Source organism: Crocodylus porosus, unplaced genomic scaffold (assembly GCF_001723895.1).
Source record: "Crocodylus porosus isolate Cpor-Errol unplaced genomic scaffold, CroPor_comp1, whole genome shotgun sequence".
Classification (NCBI taxonomy): Eukaryota; Metazoa; Chordata; order Crocodylia; family Crocodylidae; genus Crocodylus; species Crocodylus porosus.
The window spans coordinates 26,922,294-26,937,089 of record NW_017728950.1 but is presented as its reverse complement, the minus strand read 5'-3'; the positions used below and the strand labels follow the sequence as shown (position 1 = coordinate 26,937,089).

General features: G+C 42.5%; 1 protein-coding gene across 7 annotated transcripts in view; it reads right to left on the bottom strand.

Moving 5' to 3' along the window:
* ZNF462 (zinc finger protein 462) overlaps positions 1–14,796 on the bottom strand; it is a 125,389-nt gene that overhangs the window by 64,906 nt on the left and 45,687 nt on the right. For 6 of the 7 annotated variants that reach the window (XM_019554816.1, XM_019554814.1, XM_019554818.1 and 3 more), the window contains 3 exons: positions 9,401–9,652; positions 3,374–8,874; positions 2,173–2,337 (listed from right to left, as the gene is read on the bottom strand). In XM_019554816.1, the coding sequence (XP_019410361.1) occupies positions 2,173–2,337; positions 3,374–8,874; positions 9,401–9,620 (5,886 nt within the window). In that variant the 5' untranslated portion in view covers positions 9,621–9,652. Of the gene's footprint in view, positions 1–2; positions 1,739–2,172; positions 2,338–3,373; positions 8,875–9,400; positions 9,653–14,796 lie in introns of those variants that run through there. The other variant, XM_019554820.1, reaches the window with a different exon arrangement.

Below are 14,796 nucleotides of genomic sequence, written 5' to 3'. Positions count from 1 at the left end.
AAAACACATACCCCCCCAAAGCCATCAATTCTCTCTCCCTTCTGCCCTCAGTCTTCTCCATGTCTTAATTTTAAGATCTAAGATTCCCTTCAACAACATCTCAAAGGACGTGTCTACATGGCCAACCTCCGGACTGTAAGTCCAGAGTTGACAAAATGAACCCAACCTACTCACTGCCACTCAAACTTGGAGACTGGCTCTTAGGCAGAGCTGCACATGGTTTGAAGTGCCTTTGATTGAGCACCCCACACCTAGGCTCAGGTTCTGTTCCACAAGCAGTGCTGAGGGGAAGCAGTGCTCAAATCTATGCTGACCCACTTAGGGCTTGTCCTGAGCCCTCTTCTGTGCCTAACTGTCAGTGTCCAGGTGTGCCTCAGTGGGAGTGAGCGGGCAGTGCTTATCACGTCAGTGGCAGATGTTGGAGACAGAGCATGTTAGGAAGGAAGCCAGATAAGACCTCACCCAGGAGTCCCACTGGCCATGTCTACACAAGACACTTACTGCAAAGTAGCTCGTTACTACTCTGCAGTAGCATCGCTGGGCACAAACTATGACACAATGCTACTGCACAGTAGTACCGAGCTACTGCACAGTAAATGTCACTAGGCAACCATGCCAGGACACTACTGTGCGGTAACACCCGTTCGTACTGTCATTTAGTAACAACTGCACAGTGGGCATCTCGTGTAGACACACCCACTATGTTCACAGTTCTAATGATCTCTCTACACAAGTCTCACAACACTAGTGGCAATCCACAAGCAGCAGCAGCACTCTAAAAGAGACCACATCTCACAGCTGGCAGTGTTCAGACTGAACAATGTCAGAACCAAGGCCAAACAACTAAAATAGAACCTGAACTGCCTACCTACTAACCTCTGGGCACAGATCCTCCAGAACAGGTTAACAGAAATGTTAGCGTCATGATATGGAGCAAGCTATCATTGCTATCGCCTACTATCATAACTGCTCTGTAGGCTAATATACACCTATGTTTCCCAAAACTCACAAGTGGACACTTTTCACTAACACTAATGTCACAAAAGAGAAGCAGGCCCTCTCAGGAAATAACCCTTTTTGTAAAAAATCTGTTAGTTTTTATTCCTTTTCCTTAGTGTTATTCATTATGGCAAGTATTATGATGCAATCAGGAACTTAAAATCAACATAGTATCCTCAGCTTAATTTCTATTTGTTCAAAAACAAAAAAAGAAGAAAGGTGGCAGTTTTCCCACTTGTAAAAACAGCCATAGTTTGATAGGAGAAAAATTACTTGATCACTTATGTAGCATCACATATGTGAAGGGGAGGACAGCAGAACAGTCTAAGCCCTCTCACTTGGAGCTGTTCAGACCCAGCTGGATTCAGTTTCCTCATGGCAGGTTAGTCAGCATTATGGAACAGAGATACGGTATAAATAAAGTTCTGAGCACAGCGGTTGCATCTTTTTTCCTCCACATAATCCAAGTGCTCACTGCAGCAGCAGCAGGAGGAATGCATTGCCAGCTCCTGCTCCATTACTGTGTACACACTCCGCTCTTGATATCCTGAAGAACCAGCTTGGGGAGTGGGGGACACAGATCCTTCTTGGAGACCAGATTCTCTAGAAGTGGAAGTCCCGATGCCCACAGAAAAAAAGTGCATTTACAATGAGCCACTTGAACCCAGCTAAACAAGTGACTAATTAGTCATTTGAATGGGGATTTGCAGATGCAAACCCTAGTAGACTGCAGTGGTAACTCTGAAAAAATAAGCAAAATACACATTTTCATGCACATTAGTACCTATGTGCTTCTGGCTTCCTCCGCTAAATATTTTGATTTAAGTGTGTTAGAAAGTAGCCTACAGTAGTTGGACTACAGGGTCTTGCTCAGAGACCTAGGCATTCTGTTACCAGGAAAATAAACTCATTTGTGGTAGAAATCAGACATGTTCTGGAAAACACAGTCTTCATGCCCTTGAATCAAGAATGGAAGAAAGTTAAAACTAGTATCTTAAAATAAGCCAGACATACCACAGAAAGCTGAAGCATTAGAGATAAATCATGTGCTTAACCTTACCCGTTCCAAAACCCTTTGAGTTCAATGAGGGCTTGCCACAGACTTCATTGGTCTTTGGACCAGGACTTATAGCCTCAAACAACAACGTAGCAGACAGATCTCAGAATGCCTACCTTTACTGTAGCTGACACTGAAGAGACATTCCCGTACTGAACATGCTTGCGAAGATGATTACAGATGGCTCGAAGGGTCGGGTGAACCTCCACACAAAATTTACATTTATATCCAACAACTTTCCTCTCCTTAAGTTTTGACATATCTTCCAAGTGACCAAAAGTCTGTTGGAACACAAGTATAAAATCAATTTATGCACCGAAATATGCATAAATTTCCACATTTTAAAGTTATCATGAATAGATCCAGACAAGCACAAATCTCAAAACGAAATTAGGAAAGAAAAAAAATCTACTATCTGGGCACTTTAAAGGGCAAAGGGCTGATCTTGCAAAGCAGCCTTAGAGACTTAAATGCATCTCCATTAAAATTTAAATAGATGTGATCTTAAGTCCCAAAGGCCGCTTCCCAAAATTTCAACCCAAGTTTTCACTTGGCCTCCACTAATGCCTGTAAAATATATTGGTAAAAAAATATTTTCTTGCTTTGTTTTTATGCTCAGGAACCCTGTGTATTTGGATGGTAACAGACCATAACTCATATTTGTTTCAAACCTGACAGGCCAAATTTTGCCCTTAGGTGACACCAGGGTAAGCTGTCGATAACTCTTTCAAAAGCAGAGCTATTCCAGATTGACAACAGTGGTACACAACAGAATTTCTTCTGTATTCCACATGGAGACTGATCCAAAGTCTGACGTCCAAGGAAGACACCTACTGATATCAATGAACTTTGAATCAGACCCATGACCAGATATATTATTAACACAGAAGTGTCAATCAATCAATCACATGCCTTCCTGAAGAAAAAAAGATCCGCGTGTTATTTCAAAAGAATGACCCCTGGAGGTGGGAACTGTGGGGCAGATGACACATTTACTGAAAAAAAATAAGTAAAAGTGCACAGTAACTTTTTAAGAAAAAGCTACATTATTGTTGAGGGTGAGGACAAGATGTTGGGAACCCTCTAGGGAACTCTAGGAAGAGGTGGAGAATGAAAAGAGAGGATAACAGTATCAAACTAGAATATTTAAATTGACTTACAGAGCTCATTGGCAGAAGTCACTAGTTAGTCTGTTTTTTGGCTGCCAAAGACCACGTGTGTGAGCACTAGTTATACACAGCCTACTGAGAACAGTGGGGGCCTGGGAAGGGTTGGGGGAGTAGGGGAGGGAAAAAAAATGAACACACATTTCCTTACCCTCTCTTGTTTGAAATCTGCAAAAGCACCATCTGCATATTTCTGCTTGCTCAAAAGCTGTTTCCTCCTTTCCTGACGTTTGGCACGCTTCTGGAATTCCTCATTGTGACTATTCAAGTGTGAGGTCAGATCTGCCATGCATTGCAATTTACTATCACAGTGCTTGCACTGGTAGAGAGAATTCTGAGAGCGGGTGCCACTCCCCAGGATGGTAAAGTCTCTCTTCAGATCCTTGCTGTGGTGGTCAGTGTAATGCATGCACAGCAGCTCTGCGGTGCTAAAAGACAGTTTGAAACATTTAATGCATCTGAAGGGAAGCCACTCTATTTCCTGAGCCTCATTCTCCACCTCAGGCTTTTCAAAGTCATTTCTCTCCTCTAGCGGGGCTGGCTTTTCATGCTCATCAGCATACACAGCAGTGAAGTAACCCCCCAGCTTGCTCGCATGCTGTTTTTTAGGGAAAACACCAGGGTGACGCTTCATGTAGTGGGAGACGATACCTTTTTTGCTAAAAGATTGGAAGGAGCAAAGTGAGCACTTCTTCTTCTCCACAGCCCTCCTCAGCTCCTCACTTAATTGAGGAGCATCATCTTTGGGAGGAGATGGAATAATTACTTTGTTGGGCTTGTCACTAATTGTCCTGGAGGCTGCTAAGCAATGGGTATAGTAAGCATCAATGTCATGCCGTTTCTGGTAGTGTGCTGCAAGCCCTTTGCGGATGGGATTGGTGTAGGAACACAAAGCACATTTGAAGAGATTGTTTTTGCCTTCTGGCTGTGCCCGGACATTGTTGTGTTTGATGCGGTAGTGTCTAGCTATCCCTTTCCTGGTGGAGCAGAAATACTTGCAGAGCTGGCATCGGAACACTGTATGAGACACTAAATGAGAACTGGAAAAATGAGGAGCCGGCACTGTGATCTCTCCAATGTCCTCAGGAGCAATTTCTGGAGAAGCCTTGATTTCAGGAGTAATCTCTGGCTCCACAGAGGCAGACACCTTTGGTGGTGACTGCGCAAACACATCAAATTCAGGTTGATTGTGGTACTTTTCATAGTGAATTTTAAGTTTCTCCAAAGTGCCGTGGGTATAAGGACATAATTTGCACCTGTAAGCGCCATAACCTTGCTTGAAAATCCTACTTGTTTCCTCCACATCATTCTGAGCTATGTCATTAGACTGTTCTACATCATGTACAAAATCTTCAGCGGTGACCTTTATTGATGGATGCCGTTTCTGGTAGTGTGTAAGTACACCGTGAATGCGCGTGTTAATGTATGGACAATGCCTGCACTTGTATACAGCCCCTGGGTTAATATCTATGTCCTGTGCAAAATCTGCAGCTTTCACTTTCATTCCGGGATGCTTTTTGCCATAATGTGTCAAAAGTCCATGTAGGTTATTATATTCAGATTGGCATACTGTGCACTGATACGGCGTGGAGGAGATTGCAGGGTTTGCAGAGGCCAGCTGGACTGTTTTTTCCTGGGAAAGACCCGAGTCCTCAGTGCACTCTGCATCCTGCTCCATCTGTGATGCTGTTATCTGGTCTTCAGAATTAATCCTAGCCCCGAGTTCATCAGGCTGCATGCCAGCTTTCTCAGCAGCATCTTTCTCCTTTATGATATCCAACAGCACAGACTCATCACCATTCATGGCCCAAGGATGAAAAGCCTGGTAGTGATTAGTAATATCCCAAATGGAAGATGCTTCAAAAACACAGTCACGGCATTTATACGTTTTTGTCTCTGATGGCAGCACTAGAGCTGGAGGGGAAGGATCTGGACCTGCCCAGAGTTTAGTTGCCATGTATGTGTAGTCAACATAATGCTCAGGATGTCTCCTTTGGTAATGCACAAGCAAACCACTGGGCTCAGTATGCGAATAAATACACCATTCACAGTGATAACCAGCTTCTATTAAGCCATCCAGAAATGCCCATCGCAAAATGGATGTGACAGTGGCCTTCAGGGTTGGATGGTCTTTTTTTATATGCTTTCTCAAGGCATAAAAATAAGGGGATGTATAGGAGCACTGCCTGCATTTGAGAGCTCGTAGCTTAGCCTTGTCCCGGTCAGTACTGGAGGTGGGAGCAGGCAGGCTGCTGGCCAATTTTTTCTGGCCCCGGTCACAGAGGCTTCTAATAGTGGCTGTGTGTTGTCTAATCACATCTGCATTAGCTTTGAAGTCACGATGCTTCTTTTGATAATGAATGAGCACGCCCTTAACGGTCCGGTTTCCATAATCACAGTGCTGGCAAAAGAACATTTCATTCTCGGGGGGAGTCACAGCACTCTCAGAGCTGCCCCTATTCAGCTGTTGCATAGACATTGGTGGTCTCTGAATACCAGGTGGCATCTCACCAGCCCTCATCATTGCTGCAGTAGGGGGTGCCTGCCTAATGTATTTTGCAGTCACCTTTATTTCTGGATGCCTTTTCTGGTAGTGGACAAGCACTCCCACAACTGAGCGGTTGCTGTACGAACAGTGTTTGCAGTAGTAGAGTTCAGTGGCAAGGTCTGGTGGTGGCGGTGGGGGAGGTGGAGGTTGAGAAGCCAGGCTGGACAGTTTTGGAGACACAGAGGTTCCCATCTCAAATGACATTTGAGCCAGGGCAGAGCCCCGGTCAACAGACACCATGCGCATGGTCTTCTGAATCCTGAAGTACGATGCCTTTTCTTCAGGGTGTTTTTTCTGGTAATGAACCAGAACTGAATGCATGTTAGGGCTTGCAAATGAACACACATCACAGTCATAAACTACAACAGTATTTACTGAAGGCTCCTTCTGATTTTCACTCTCTGGACTAAAACTTTTGGTAGCATTTTTGTTAAAAGTACTAGGCACGCTAGCTGCACGGGCCACGGGGGTTGATGTTGCCATGGTTTTGGGAGCAGAATTCAAGATCTCTCTCAGTGTTTGTGATTCTGTATTTACTCCCTCTTGCTGCTCAACTACATAACTTGAGAAGATCATTGCATTATTAATTTTAACTGTTGGGTGCATTCTTTGGTAATGGGGCATCAGGCTTCGCACATTCGGGCTAGTGTAAGAGCAGAAGCGACAGCGATAGATCAGGTCAGAATGATCAAAGTTGAGTACATTCATAGCTTCAGGGTGATGCTCACCATAATGCTGCTGTAGGTCTTCAAAGTTTGTATAGTCAATGTAACATTCAAGGCATCTGTACACTGCACTGTGATCATTAGGATCCAAAATATATCTAAAGCTGAATTTAATGTATGGGTGCATCCGCTGGTAGTGGGTGCTAACACTCCTGGCAGATTTGTTACTGAAATCACAGTGTTTGCAATAATAAAGCCTCCCAGAGTCATTAAACTCTGCATTTTCATTGTTTTGTTCAGATCCATATAGACTTGACTGGCTACCCAGAACAGAAGCATTAGGGCCCTGCTGATCTTTCAAGCTGACAGAAGAGTAATAATCTTCCTCATCCTCTGATAATGTGAGCTCAATTTCTGCCCCATTGGTGGAATTATAATCATGCTGCATGTTTCTGAAGTTAGCCTCCTTCTGAGAATCATTGGCATCTCTTCCCCACATTTGCTGGGGTGCATATGAATTGGATACCTCCATCATTGGCTCTGCTTGTTCTTCTTCCCTATCCAATTCTACCTCTATCTCCACTTCATTGTCTTCTTCCTCCTCTTCATCATCCTCTACATTAATCACAGCATCTTCTTGCTGTTTGTTTTGGTTGATTTTGCTCTGCAAGTTGCTTGCTATTTCATCAATTCTAGTTCTCTTTTTCACTGGTGATAGATCCAAGGGAAAGTCATTTGACACCTTTCGAGGGGCCTTAGCCACAAAGTTATTTTTAGATGACAAACCCAGAATGGAGGTCTGGCTTTTCTTCACAGTGCTGGAAGAGGTGTGAGCATCCCCCTCACTCTCTTGTGGTGCATTGGATGACGGTCCATCATATTTTGGCAGGTTGTCACAAAATGAATGCTTGTGTTGCTGATGAACTCTGAGGCCTTTCAAAGTAGTCGTGGAATAGTTGCACATTGTACATTTGTAGGGGTGCTGTGAATGGGGTTGTGGTGACTGCTGTTGCTGCTGCTGCTGCTGCTGCTGCTGCTGCTGCACAGGTTCCATTATGCCTCCTGACTTCCTGCCATTTATATTTCCACTGTCATAAGACACAGTGCTCTCATTCAGAGAGGAAGCTATGCTTTCACTTTGAGAATTCACAGCATCCCAGTCTGACGTTGTACCTGTGTGACACTGTTTATGAGCTCCAAGTTTTAATGAACTTTTACAAGTGAAAGGACATTCATCGCATTTGTATACAGCAGTTTTCCCAGACAGGTGGATGTTTTCAATATGGCGGGAAATACTTCGGCGGTGCATGGTGAGGAAAGGGCAAAAAGGACACTGGAACCTGTTCATGTATCTTCTAAAGGGAATCCCCTTGGTTTCTAATAATTTGTTGCCATCAGAACCCATCAGTTGCTCTGCAGACATTCCTGAGGTCTGGTGATCCAAGGCATTCAAGCCATTTTCACTGTCCATTTCATTTAGCTCTTCATCCGAGCTAGAGTCATTTAGCATACTGTTCGTTTCCAGGTCAGCAGAAGAATTTGTCATGTCAGCAATGCCATAGCGGGATCTGTCGGACAAATTAACCATGCCAGAGTTATGAGGTGACTTAGGCTTCATTTGAGGATAAGACACAGAAGGAAACTTGGAGGATGTAGAAGAATTAGATCTGATAAGGGAATTGCTCATAGAGCTTCTGAAGTTTGAAACATTAGCATTTGACATCTCACGACCTACAGCATTCATAGAGATGTAGTTGGAGTTTGGGGAGGGATTCTGTGCATTCTTGTTCTGCATATCAGGCAGACTAGTGCCATCCTGCTGCTGCCGCAGGCTCGACAATATTTTCACCATGCTCCGATGTTTCTTCATCATGTGGTCACACCAGCGCTCCCTTCGAGGTGTCTGATAGCTACACCATTCACAGCAGAAGTTGCCCCTGGATTTTGTCAAGGGCTTGACCATGGACTCCAAAATGCTACGCTCTACCACCTCAGCAGGCAACTCCTTGCAGGGCTCCTGCACTGGCATAGAGGCAGACCCAGATTCAGATATAGCAGCTGCAGCAGCAGGAGGAGTTGAGCTCTCCTTCAGGTTGTTTTTGTGATACATTTTCTGGTGTTTAATAATCCTTGCTCGTCTTGGCGATTTGTAAGTGCAGAACTGGCAAGAGAAAACTTTGCCAAACCCCTCGTGCATCATGATGTTGTAATTTAATGATCCGGCAGCAGGCAGCCCCACTGAGCTCCCTCCAGCTTGTGCTCCATGGACCTTTCGGGTATGCTCTATGAGCAGGTTTTTGGATCTGAAGTATCGCACACAGAATTTGCACTGGAAAAATTTATTTGTTGGTTTAGGATTTGGGGCCATGTGCTGACCATAAAAACTCTGGCTATGGCTATAATAACTTCCAGTCCCCATTTGAGTTGCTGCATTTTGCCCTAGGGGAGAGGTGGGGGGAAAAAAAAACAAAAATAAAGAACACGCACAATTGTTTTCTTCACACATCACACTAACATGATAACACTCAAGAACAGCCACGTCCATGAAAGGCATTGGGAATATCAGGATTGCAGAGCATGCAATACTACCCTGGACATTATTTATGACACGCTTGTGCACCTAATATAGGTCACAGGCAAACAATATATATCACCTGGAAAAATGTTACTTCCAAATTAAGTTTCTTTGAACAAAAATGCATGAAGTTTTAAAAAGGAAAACCTCTTCAAATGCAACAGTAAAACAAAAAATTATAGAAACACCTGAATGAAGAAGAGCAGGGAGACAAATCTACCCCCCATTTTAGCGATCACATAAAAAGTGACAAGCAGAACCAGTAGCTAGGCAAAATTCACTTCACCATCATGGCAATAAAGATAATGGATTTTTTTTTAAATTGCATTAAAATTGCACCTTAAAATATGCAGAAACCAGCATGGAGAAGAGGTTTAGGTTGACGTTTACCTGCTATTTCATCTGCAATTGCAAATTCATCCTTTACAGAAGAAAATTCAACCTCAGTCTGGTTGCTAGCATTCATGGAGCCAGACCTTGGCTGGCTAGGGCTTTCCTCAGAAACATCCGTGGGCTGCAAAAAAGCAGTGTGAACATCCTGAATGTGGGCTTTCAGGTCTTCATAGGAGGGAGCTCGAAAATCGCAGCCGTCACACTGCAGCACCTCCATGGTTCTGGGATGATCTTTCACATTAGAGAATTCTGAAAGAAAAGAGGAAAAACCCTATTTTAGAGAGACTCTTCGATGAACTGACTATATATAAAACCAAGCCTGTTCCCACATGGTTCAGCAGGCTCCAAAAATGCTATAGTTATTGCAGCTGACAACTCAAACTTTGCTCAATACTTTGAGACACATCAAGGCATTCAAATTCACAGAAAGTCCTACCTAAATAGCTCACAAGTTGCTGATCTCAACTCTACAAACATTCAAGCCTTCTGACAAATGGATATTGATTCAGTGGACCTTGACCTCTTGGCTTTTTCCTTACTCAGGTTCTTCTCATATGGGTTTGTTGTTCCTCTGGCAGCCTGTCTCACACAAAGACTCAGGGAAGCATATACTGGAATTTCCAGCTGTGAATGCACTGAAATTTGCAAGCAGGAAAAAAAAAATGGTATTTCTGCCTCTCTTCATCCAGCACTAACCTTTCTGAAGGTTAGTGATTGCCTTACCACCTGAAACGGAAAACCTCCAAAAACCTCTGCATTTATTCTAAACCTTCTGTCAACACTGACTGCAGTGAGGAAAAGAGACACTGTGGCAAGGTGATGTCTGGATACATAGATTTTTGGACATTTACTTAACAATTCCAGAAAGCTCCAAGACTGTGTCCATTATTGGTTAGAATTCCTATGATTATACCCATGGTTTATAGCCTCCTTAAAGGAACATGTCTTTCATGGAATAGGGATAGAGAAGAAAAAAACCCAGAAACAGGCCATTTTCTGTTGCTTTTGATAGAAACATTGCAACAGTATTCAAGGATTAAAAAGGCCCCTCCCTAAAACTTTGACTTCCTTGTTACCTTCATGAACCTACCTAGTTTGATATACCGAGTAGTAAGCGGAGCTTGGAAACATGACACATTATTGTTCAATGCATGATTAGTTAATGCAGCATCACATAATTCTGGGGAGAAATTTATCAGCGGGCTCAAAGTTTTTGGGCACTGGTGTAGAACAAGGAACGGGATCTCAGAAAAAATAAAAAGGTAGAGGCCCACCTATTCCACATGCTTCTTGGGTACAGTAGCAACTTACTATCTTAATGAACCAATTACTAGACCAATTACTATAACATTATAGACCAATTACTATAACTAGACCAATTACTATAAGATTTCCCACTTCCTTCTCTGGGCCAAGCTAATCTAGGAGTTGCAGAAGTCTGAGAAAGGGAAAGGCAGCCAAAAATACTTTACAAATTTCCTTTATTTGTGGAATATAAAAGTCCTCCTACAGCAAGATCCAAGTCCAATAATATTGTGTCAATGAAACACAAGGGTGTGTGGCATCAGGGTTCTGCAGAAAAGAATGTTCCTTCTGATAGCCTGCTAAAATAAACTTCTGGCAAGGCAAATTCTGGCCAGGCTGAGCACACAGACACTCCAGATATTTACCTAGTCTACTTTGCACTGCTGCAATTTGTCCTTTCTCTCTCCTTCCCCCCCTCTCCCGCCCAAAGAAAGAAACTGAACACTGCACCAGCTTCTTTGCAGCTAACAAAGTTACAATAATCGAGATACTCAAGCTTTTATGTGCAAGCACCAGGCCAAATTGTGTGGAAGAGGTTGCTATCTGCTCTGGATCAAATTACAGCAGTGAGTGAAGCCCCACCCCACGTCTCCTTTAGCACAGTCCATTAGACCTGAAAACAAATTTTTCCATGGAGCAGACGACTCCTGCATTTAGAGCACTTCACAAAAAGCAGATCATCCAGTTTTCACTACCCATCCCCCAAGCTTAGTCCTTTCATCTCAGCCAAACAAGCCACAGCTCTGCTGAATGTGTTTATCACACTTTCAAGAGATATGAGCTCCTGCGTCACTGAAGCTTTAAGACTCACTAAGCTGCCCTAGTCCTCTGAGCTTTAGGAGCAGCCATTTTAGCTCAGACAACTCATGCACTCAGAGGCTCAGAGCTTCTAGCCTGCTCACAACATGGCCTCACTTATCTCAGCTTCATCTGAAGCACACAAGATTTTTTTTTTTTGCTGGGTTGAGGCTAGAAAAAAAAAATCAGCATTCTGAAAGCAATACTCTCCCCTTTTGTGTGATTTACCTTTTCCAACAAAGGAGTGGCTGTTCTCATGTGCTGTCACACCAGCACCCCCCTCCTCCAAACAGATCATTTGCAAAGATCTCTGAAGGTCCTTTTATCCATGAATGATAAATGTGTTGATTAGTTCCAGCAACACAGATTTAGGGAACCAAGACACTTGTCCAAACTGTCCTACAGGCTGAAGCCACACAGTGTAAGCTCTTAAGTGGGAGCAGGGGGAGATGGGGGGCAGGATCCTCCAGAAAGCCTCAGCCTCCTGGGAGTTGTCCTTCTCTGCACAGAAGACAGACAGACCATCTGACTCTGCTTGCCAGATTCCAAAGTCTAATGACCTTTGTTAATCACCAGCCAGCCTGTCTGCCTCAGCAAATCCTGCCAAGAGACACACCCTCCAACACAAAGGCTGTAGCTATTCCTTTTAAAAGAGGTTCTCTGAAAGCTCCATTGTGCAGAAGAGAGGGGAAAAAACAAGAAACAAAAAATCTCTCTTCCCTTCAAACTTCAGTGCCTTTAGAAACACCACCAGAAAAATCTTTCCACTGCGTGCCTTTTGGAAACGGTTAGACCCAGTCACTAAATAAAAACCAAAGGCAAGACAAATTGAGGTTCTGACCAGGATATGCCTAACAGCCTCAGTATTGCACAAGAACAGCAAAAATTGTATGCACGGTGACAATTCTTTCGGATGTCGACACTATTTGAAGTTATCCTCAAGGATGCTGGCTGTTGTTTGGACAATCTCAAACTGAGTTTCCTTCAACTATAAAGCATAGTAAAAAAGGGGGGCCAGGGGATTAATGAGTACAGTAAAAAACTTCTGATTTTTTTTTAATGGTGAAAGAGCACTTTTAATGGGTTCTAGCTTTTCTAGTTGAAATGCCAGTACCACAACAGCAGCACTGAGTCATAGAAGAAGCTAATCTCACTGCAGTAGAGGAACTACAGTTGAATGGCCTTCAGCTTGAAGTTTTCACCAAGCATGACTGAAATCAAGATGAATCTTATTTTTGAGGAATGTTGTCTCACTATTCACACTTTTCACTTTAAAACTCAGGTGTTCCACAAACCACGAAACTGCTGGTTTGGTCAAAGCTATCAAAAGAAACTGAAACATGATGCGTGTCGTGTGTGTATGTGCACCTGTGCGCGCGCGCACAAGGGTTATAGAACTAAGAGTGACCCATCTATTAGCCGACTAAGAGCATATTTTCAGTGCAGATGTTAATACTCTGTCAAGACGTGCACCAAATAAGAGACAGAGAGCAAAGTTTGTACTCTTCTCCATGAGGACCAAGCAGAAAAAGGCACACTGTCCATTGGTAGAAACAGCACCAGTGCTTCTCCATTCCATTTTTCATAAATCCCACAATCTAATACCCAAATGTTACAGATAGCATGATTTGAGAGGGAGGTAGATAAATGGGTAAGGGGAGTGGATTATGTATAGAAGAAAAGGGAGTTGACCAAATCAGCAAATCAAAAGCAGAACAGGAAGTTGCAGGGGACCCCCAAAAAATAACCATGAAATGAATCCATAAATCATTAAGTCTAAAATACTCACACTCTATATCCCTTGAGACCACATTGACTATAGATAATCTAACTACTAAAATAACCATGCTCACATCAAGTATGTAGATGGTTTAAAAAAAGCATAAAGTGAAATACAATATGCACCACTATCTAGGTTTGCTCAGTCTATGTAGAATACAAGCTTTTCTTAAATTTTATGGTTCCAACATTTTGTAAAGAACCATAAATCAGCATTCTGATTCTCCAACTGGGAAAGGAAAAGGAAGAACTTGAATAAACATCTCTCCTCAAGTTCTTGCAGTTTTAAAATTTCAGTCTGAAGTCTCATACTCTGCCTTTCTTTGAAATACCCATAAAATGGCTAAAACACCAAGAAACATAATGTTTTAGGCTTTTTTTTAAATGTAAGACAAAATGCAGGACAGGAGATTAGTCTAAGATACTAGATGTGGCAACAACTGTAAAGGTATGGTGCAAATAGTTTGCTTTTAGATCTGCTGTTGATATTACAAAATACAAGATTATTTGTGAAGCCCAAAGCATTGACCTCAAAATTGAGCTTCTATGGTTGACTACCCATCCGTAATGTTTTGAGATGGAGTCAGCAGTGCTTCTAGAAGTTAAGAATATGCGCACAAACAACCACAACTGAAAAGGTCATGCAGACCACACACGATATGAACTTCCAGTTCAATTTTAGTATCATCACCTTTTAAAATGAATGCTCCAATTCAAGTCTCCCAACATTCAGAAGATCAGAAGCTGCTTTAGATCCAGAAAAAGAAGGCACACTCGGCTTTCATTTTGTTCAGTTCAAGATTTATCACTGCTGGGGTGAATCTGATACTAAGCTACACTAGTGTAGTATGGTTTTTACCGGAGAAAATACTGCCAAATCTCTTTCTACTTGACAAAATTCTTTTGAAGACTTGCTGTGCATGGCCAAAGTAGATCAACATAAAATTTGTGTGTGTGTGTGGATTAGATTCATGCATTTCAGCAAATGTATCCTTTAATAAAATGCAGGAAGCTTCAATATTGATCCACTTAGTTTTCTGCTGAAGATTACCAGAAATAAACATTACAACAATGTAATTCACCAGCAACTAATTACAGACTTTACAAAATCTTTAAGTAGAAGAACCTGAAATCCCACAACTAATACTGCAGGGCATGTGTTTTCTCCTGCCATAGAAATCTAGAGGTTACACAGCATGAGACAAGAACCTTCTCCAATTATAGATTGGATTACTAGTGAAACACTTTATATAGGTTCATGCACATGCAGTTTCTGTTGCAACTTGCTGAGGGTTTTTTAATGCATCTTTTCAGTTCAAGACACCAAAAATAAGCAACATGCTGAATAAGATTATGGGACTTTCTAGCAATGGAGAAACCAACACGTGTGAGAAATGGAAAGACTAAAGGCTACTCTATAAAAAAAAGGTGCATCTGTCATTTGTAAACATCAGAGACCATTAATAATGAGGAATTGAAAGTCCAAATTCTGTCCTCAGTCATACCCATAA